This window comes from Phalaenopsis equestris, unplaced genomic scaffold (genome assembly GCF_001263595.1).
Source record: "Phalaenopsis equestris unplaced genomic scaffold, ASM126359v1 Scaffold001012, whole genome shotgun sequence".
Classification (NCBI taxonomy): Eukaryota; Viridiplantae; Streptophyta; class Magnoliopsida; order Asparagales; family Orchidaceae; genus Phalaenopsis; species Phalaenopsis equestris.
Window position 1 is genome coordinate 103009 of NW_018165451.1, and position 8182 is coordinate 111190.

General features: G+C 34.4%; 1 protein-coding gene across 7 annotated transcripts in view; it reads right to left on the bottom strand.

Annotated features, from left to right (window-relative positions):
* Positions 1-6609, bottom strand: part of LOC110032701 — a 14783-nt gene extending 8174 nt beyond the window's left edge. For all 7 annotated transcript variants that reach the window (XM_020736414.1, XM_020736417.1, XM_020736411.1 and 4 more), the window contains exons 1-4: positions 6438-6609; positions 5980-6089; positions 2273-2416; positions 1936-2198 (exon numbers count right to left, since the gene is read on the bottom strand). In XM_020736414.1, coding sequence (XP_020592073.1) covers positions 1936-2198; positions 2273-2416; positions 5980-6089; positions 6438-6609 — 689 coding nt within the window. The remainder of the gene's footprint in view (positions 1-1935; positions 2199-2272; positions 2417-5979; positions 6090-6437) is intronic.
* Between the last annotated feature and the right edge of the window lie 1573 nt (positions 6610-8182).

Here is an 8182-nt window from a genome sequence, read left to right on the forward strand (position 1 = left end):
AAAATGTATGTACATAATAAATTCAAATACAACAGTTTTTATCTAAATTTTAGTAGTAAGCCGGCCACTCATTTGAAAAAAATAACAAGATGAGAATGTGAGGCCAATTATGAATAACAAAACTCATCATCTTCTAACTTTTACTCATCATTACATGAGGATGGCAGTTCAAATAACCAAAGAATGCATAAGGAAAGAAAAAGATACATGACAACAATTAAGCATTTGTCAATCCCTAATCCAAAGCCCAAAATAATGAATATTTACGCAATGCAAGAAGATAAACGTGTGAAGTAAATCTGAGTCAGACATTGACACACAAAATAAAATTATTCATCTTAGAATATTCAATCTCATCTAACATATGGTAAATATCTCTTCTAAAATAAAATGATCAAATTGCAAATGAGGAACTGCTCAGTAAGATATAGGGAATTTGATACAAAAAATATGTTTCAAACAAATGACCCAGTGCCATATGAAGAGCAAAAAGTCTGAATTGTTCACACTTGATTAAGTAAAGATGCTCTCCTCGCTGTTCTCAATAATCAGTAGTTCCTGAAAAATAACCAGCTCAATCATGGCTGACCACAAAAAGCAGAACACCGAAAGATAAAAATCAAGTGACCCTAGAAGAAGCGAACGAGTAAGGCGACTATTCCTCAACCTCACCTGATCACTGTCCTCCTCTGTTAGAGAGAGAGAGAGCGAGAGAGAGAGAGAGAGAGAGAGAGAGAGAGAGAGAGCGAGCGAGCGAGAGAGAGCGAGTGAGCGAGCAACACAGACAAAGATCAGAGGGGATGAAGGAAGTATACCGTTACTGTTGCCGGAGCCGACTAGAGATCGGCAGGGTCACTAGAGAAATGGGAAAAATGAAGGTTCGGTGGCTGCAAAGAATCAAATGGCCCGGCTCATCGAATTGGGAAAGCAGAAGCCATGGGACTTCGCGAGAGAGAAAGCTCAGGCAGAAGAATTTCGTGGGGCAAAAGGTAAAAGTAGCAGGGCGAACACGGGGCCACAAAGTTGATCCCGCGGCCCGCTTTCCACCAGCTTCTGCAATGCGCAACCGTGAAGTTAGCATCAAAACAATTTTTTTTTCCTAACCAAACGAACCCTTAATTAAATGGCTCGGAAAGATCCCCTTGATTAGACGACATCTGATTGACATTTGAGTGCCTTAATAATGTCGAAATTGAGCGATCTTGGGCTTGTTGGATTTGTCTTGCGAAGACACTTAATTTGACTATAAGCATGTAATATTTGAAATCTGTTTGGCCTTCCAATTATGCCTAAAAAAACTCCTAAAAGTGGTTTAATGGTTTGATCTGACTTGGATTAGACCAATTTCTGTATCATTGAGTTTGTCTTGTCGAGCAGGTCAGTTTAAATAAAATTTACTAAAATCGAAGTAATGGATGACTTCTAATTAAAGTTTGAATGTTTATTACCCAAAATTTTCCCCAAGATCCGTGTCATGCATCAAGATTCATGTCAAATAAAGGAAATTTGTTGGTCGCATATCAGAACAATTCTTTTTCAGCAACAAGAAGTTATTCTTTATGTTTTCCAACTAAACAAACATCTCCTTCAGAATTTCGAAGTGATTATCAATTATTCAATCTTATAACAAATATATGAATACTGGAAATGAGATCAATCCTGGGTCATCAAAGATAGTCTTGTTAAGATGGCAACAGTAGAAACTAGTAGAAATCATAAAAATGGATTTCCAGTAAAATGAAAAATGCTGCCTTCCCTAGCCAAACTATTTTTTCAGAATAATATCCATGGAGTTTGCTAATATACCATTACAAAAGTTTTAAAAAGTAGAAAACGGAAACTAGTCAAAAAATTATGATGGATTATTATCATTCATTAAAATTCTTTCTTAACCAGGACTAAAATTCAGAGAAAGCAATTATGAGTGAGCATTACCCATTCAGAGCTGGTATGGTAATCTGCATGTCTTTTAGGAAACTGGTCAGATCAATGATCTCACATTGTTGAGAAGCAGCCAGATCAGCGATGGAAGCCAAATTAGTATTGCGTTGCAACAGTTCTACACTTTGATCCATGGATGAGGGCATAGCTCCATGTATGGTATTGACAACAGCATTACATGGAAATATGGAAGAAAATAGCTTTTGAACTGATACAAATTCAGACATTGATAAGGTCTGATTTGTTTGCAAAATCAACTGCAACAGCAAAAAAATAGTGAGTCCAAAGCAGAAAATTGTTGTTTTGTAAAAGAATGCGTGAGCAATATAACCTGTGGAGGATCAGCTTCAAGGTTTACAAAATGTAGTCGTTGTTGTAAGGAGAGATTTGACAACTCGGCCATTCCTTCAACATGTACCATGTAAATCATATCTTCTATTATCATTATATTCAATGGAAGTAGCAATGTGCACTCCTGTAACAAAAAGTATGATGGATTTGGAACCTTCCAAGATTTGCTGTGAAAACAATCTTTCATTTTACATGGTGTATCTTGTAGAATCAAATTGGTCATTAAAAGAAATATTTGCAAGGTGCAGATGAACCCTACTTATCTTAGCAAAAAATTTAGTTACATAATTTTCTCATACCAAAGCTAATATAGAATCTTAATTATGAAATGAATTATGCGAAGAATAGTTAATTCAAGTAGTGCTATGGTGAATTTTAAACTTCTTGAGAATGAAGAATTTAGTATTTCTAGTTATAAAAAAATAGAAGAAAATGTCGTGTTGCAATGTAGAGTTGGAAATTGTACCAATGCTGTGAAGAAGCCTATTATAATGAAAATATAAGAAAGCAAAAAAAAAAAAAGAAAAAACCTACAAGTTCCATGATAAGAATTGAGAGATATGATTGAGCATTTCGTTCTAACATTTGTGATCCTAATAGAGCTTCTAATAAGAAACATATAAAATATATGAATAATAATTACAATATTAATTAAATTGATGAGTGGGAAAAAATAATCACTAAATAAATACAATAACACATGAATGAATGAATAGGCAGTATGGATCCTTTATATCAATAAGGTGGTAAGGGAAGAGCAAGAAACAGGGTGAAAGTGTTAGTGTGTATCAACAAGAGGAAATTATGCAGGCATAGCACAGCATTAACAAATGTGAGGCAACTGTATCAACAAGAGGAAATTATGCAGGCATAGCACAACATTAACAAATGTTAGGCAACAGTAATTAAAAAAAATGGATTGAGATTAATATTCAATTTAATATCTAACAACAAGGAAGGCAAATCTGATTTCTTTTACGCTGGCTGTCGACTACCTAACGCAACCCTCCACTTTTCTCATCCGGGCTTGGGACCGGCAACGGCAGTGTTAAATGTGAGGCAACAGTAATTAAATAAAAATGGATTGAGATTAATATTCAATTTAATATCTAACAACAAGGAAGGCAAATCTGATTTCAAAAAATATAGTGAAGGTAATGTTGACTGTGTGCAAGTAAGGTAAGTGCAAGTATCCCTAAAAATAATAAATTTGCTTTTAAATATCACGGTATACATTATACACTATACACGTTAATACAAAATGAATAATAAATTCATTGGTTAAACCAGATCTAAATTAACTAAAAAAATTTAAACAGTACTAATAACTGATTTATAACATAGCTGATCAAACTTCAACTCTCAAGCATGAATTTAGTGAGATCATTTCAAAGTGGACCTCATTCCTTTATTTATTTATTTTTTTGTAGCTTGAGATTATTGCGTTGGGTATCAAATTATGTTTACATAAAATGTTGAATCTTAAAGTATTTGGGGATTCACACCTAAGGAATAAAGCGTCCAACGAGAAGGGAGTGAGAGAGGAAGAAGAGCTGAAGAGTAAAAGTGAGAAAATCTAGAGCCTTTCTTCATAAAATGAACTCCTAATTATAAGTATAGAAGATATCTAGAATGTATAATTACATTTAGGACTCTCATTTACAAAAAGATGTTGATACAATATACTTAATTATATTAATAATGAATTTGACGGTGGGCCATATAACTTTTGGTCGTCGACATGTGCTCGCTCGTTCGGTGATGACAGACTGAACCACATGAGGATGATGTAAATTCTTCTCAATCAATTCTATTTATGACTTTAACTAAATTCTTTGGCTCTTCTGTCTTGTTCGCTCAGCGATGAGTTGTCTTTTGTTCGGCCTCATTCAAAGATATTCCTCGTTCGGCTCAGTGTACAAATATCCTTCGATCCGCTTAATTTATGATTGTCCTTCGTTCGGCCTGCTACATAGATTCGTTCGCCTACCAAAATGAGTGACTTATCAGAACTTTGAGATGCTCCTATCTTGACTTAACATTGACTTTTCTGTCCATAAAGTAAATCAATTTTTGATTGAGTCTGCGTATACTTTGACTACGGGTCCGCCTGCTTGTCTTGTACCTACATTTTTCTCCAAGATTGGTGTTGTCTACGTATAAGGTCCGCCTGCTTGTCTTGTACCTACATTTTTCTCCAAGATTGGTGTTGTTGCGATCCTATCATACAATAAGGATTATTATGATCCAAGCAAACATATTGTTTGGGGAAACTTCTGGTTTAAAAAAAATCTCCTTGCAAAGTCGACAATGTAATTTTATGCCATCCAAAGTTATTGACATTCTCGAAATAAAACAAACTGGCAAAGTGACTTGAAAGAAAGAGCAATTAACGTTGTAATCGAGTCAAGTCGAGCCAAGTATATCATTATTCGAACTGGGCTTTGTATAATTATAAGTTGTTGGTGATTGGTTTGCGCTTATGCTGAGCTTTCATATATTGTTCAAGTTTGACTGGTTTAAATTTTTCAATATTTAAACTTGATTCGTATATGACAAGTGAACGAGTATTTAAACGAGCAAATAAACGAGTTGAAAATTCAAATGAGTATCTAGATTTTTAAATAAAATATTTAATAAATAATTTTACAAATCTGATTGCACCTACTAATTTATCGATTATAAACTTTATAAAAATATAAGATAACTCATGAATCATGTTCAAACTTCAATGATTGCACCCAACTCCCGCATTCAGATGTAAGTGTTGATTTTCCCATAGTTATATGCACTGGTCATTTTCCAAGCTTTTTTGGAAAGCTTTATAGATGTCTTTTATATTGCATTATTACAACATCTTTATTTGTAATCGTATATGACTTATAATGATTGCACTGCACTTTCTCAACATCACTTTTTAATCAAGTAAGATTTAAAAGAAAACTGAATAAAGGAGATTTACGAGAGACTAGAGTTTCAGAGATCCTTGCACACCACAATCTTGTTGTTGCCTTCGATACTTGCACGCCTTAAGAATTCAGTATTTCGTATGTTTCGGGCGAAATAGGGAGAGGTGAAACAGTGAGAAGCCGGAGAGAAAGTAAGATTTTCGGGGGTTTATAGTTAATTTTAAGGGGCATTTCATACCTACCACGTAAGACATATGTATTTTGACATCCAACACCAAAACTTTAATAAAATAATTATATAATTAACAATTAATCAAAAAATATTATTAATATGATAATATATTGCTATTACATCTATCATTAAATAAAGTCTAGTTAATTAAATTTTATGTAAATAATATATTAAATATGATAAGAGTTCTCATCAAGTTTAATATCGAGTATTTAATGAGTTATTTGTTAAACAACAAACGAGTTTGTTTGTGAACATAAACGAACAAATTCGACTATGTTCATGTTTAGTTCGTTTAATCCCCGAGCTTTTAAAAAATGTTCAAGCTTGTTTATTTACTAATTTGAACGAACATGATCGAGTCTTAATCAAGCTGAGTTTGAGTTGTTCATCGAGTAAATTGGTTCAATTACAGCCCTGAAAGCAATACACAAATATTATTCAAACAAGCAATGATAAAAATAACATCAGTGTCCAAACAAACACAATTAAAAAGGATAAAATTTTCTCAAGAAAGCAAGAGTTTGCGGGCTCAAAAGAGTATACCTTGCGCATAGAACTCAATAAATCACGGAGATGATCTTGTAGCTCTGGCATCTTTCCGCCATAGTCAACCATCACCACGGCCCTTAGTCGAGTACATAGAGCAAGGACATCTGACAACCCGACATAAAAGTAAACAATCTAATTACACTATTCTCTTCAAATAAAACTCGGTCATCGACAGCAGGCTTGAAAGGGGGAAGAGAAGAAAACTTTATATGCATTTTTTTGGAAGAACGAAAACCCGGCAAAATAAAATGGACTTTATTCTCATTTTAATTGTTTCTCCCAAACAAATAAATAAATAAATAAATAAAGCTGGAACTTAAATTCATATCTTAAAGGCTTCAATCTCAACGTGGAAAGGGCTTTCTGCAATCTCCATAAAATTAAATCCAAATAGAAGATTGGAGTACTTAAGAAGAAGGAACATGATAAGGAAAAAGAGTGAGGAAGAGAACCAGTTTCTAGGCGGCGCTTTGCCGAAGGCCTCAGCCGCCATTTGATGGCCGAAATGCACGAATCGAGCAGACACAGGATTTCTTCAGCGTCACGTATGTCCATTTGGGGAAGCAAAAATGATGCAAACGGTGCGTCGCAACAAGTTTTTAGGAGCCGATCCTGCCGGAACATCCGAACTAAGTGGGAATAAATGAAAATTAAAAAATTTGAATATTTTCTTAAGCTTAAAATTAAGAACTACCTTAAAAAAATATATTATAAATTGTCACTTTCTGAGCACTGGCAAAATAGTCTTCCCATGTTCTTTTTTTTGTTTTTTTTTTTTTTTTTTTTTTTTTGATAACTGTTTGGGACAATTGATGATTTATTCGCATCGCCAAAGCTATGCGAATGGTATCGATTCTCGCTCTAATAAATCATCTCTGGCTCACTCAAATTCTTCCATTAACAAACTTGTAAATTTATTTAAATAATTTTGTCAAAATTTTAAGTCATTTTTTATCTTCTTGTTTTAATTAGGGTATGTTGTGTGAACAAACCCTTGTATCAATTTTATTTGAGAGGTTCTTGATTTTTTTTATTATAATCTTTCAATATTTGTCACACTCTTGATCCAGAAGACACCACCCCAATAATGTGGGACATATTGAAGGAATATATAAACTTATTTTGTACCCTAAAATGGAGAGAGTATATACAAATAATAGCAAATGTTAGCATAAAAATACTATTGAATCCAAGATTGTCCTATAAGTCACACCCAAAGAATAGAGCATACGTACACGAGAGAGAAGGGGAGAGAAAGAGAGAACAATGGAGTAGAAATAAGACTAGATTAAGCTGAACGATTTATTAACCCTTTAATGTAGAAATAAGTCTCTATTTATAGGCAAAAGAACGTATAAAGCATGCAATTACCTGTTTGTCCCTGCTTGAATAAGTACACAAAAAGATTTTTTGGTTATAAATAAATATGTGAATAAATAAATAAATAGAATTTGGCTTGGTTGCCTAAGATTGTTGGCCCTTGGGTTGATCAAGTTGGCTTGGCCGATTTAGCTAAGTCAGGGCAAACAATCGGCTTTCATATGTTGGTCAGTTGGTCAGTTGGTCAACCCCACTTAGGACAACCGAACAGCTTGGCTAGGAGCAGTCGATCGACTTTTGAGGATCCTTGGGTCGCCAGACTTCATTTAGTTAGCTGTTTTTGTCCGACTATTAGTTGTTGACCACTTAAATGGGCTTCACATTGCCAAGATGAGAATATGATATCGGGCAGAGGACACATTTCCATAGTGGCAGGTAGCCCACCCATTTAACAAGAGAGCCATTGGGGGATTTATGGTGGTGTCGTGATGACCACCTAAATAATCCTAGTGAGTCTTGAGGATCTTCTCTAAAGTGACTCATGGTATATTTTGACAAGTATGGTAGATCCCTTTCTCTTGTTGGTCTGGTCTTGATCTTTGAGTTGAAAAGCTTTAGTTCTGCATGCTTTAAACACGACTTCATGGGGGTTGTGGATAGACATTGAATCTCGTGAGTTCGCGTTAATGTGACCATTGATCCCTCATAGACCATCTTTAATCATGCTTGACTTTCAATCCATATGAGCTCCTCAAGATTCTTGCTGGCATATTTTTGGTAGACATATTTGATTTCTCAATTCTCTTACTTCTTAAAAGCCATTCCACAATAAGAATAAGAGAATTTAGTAGGGCACTTATGGTGCCTTAGTCACCCA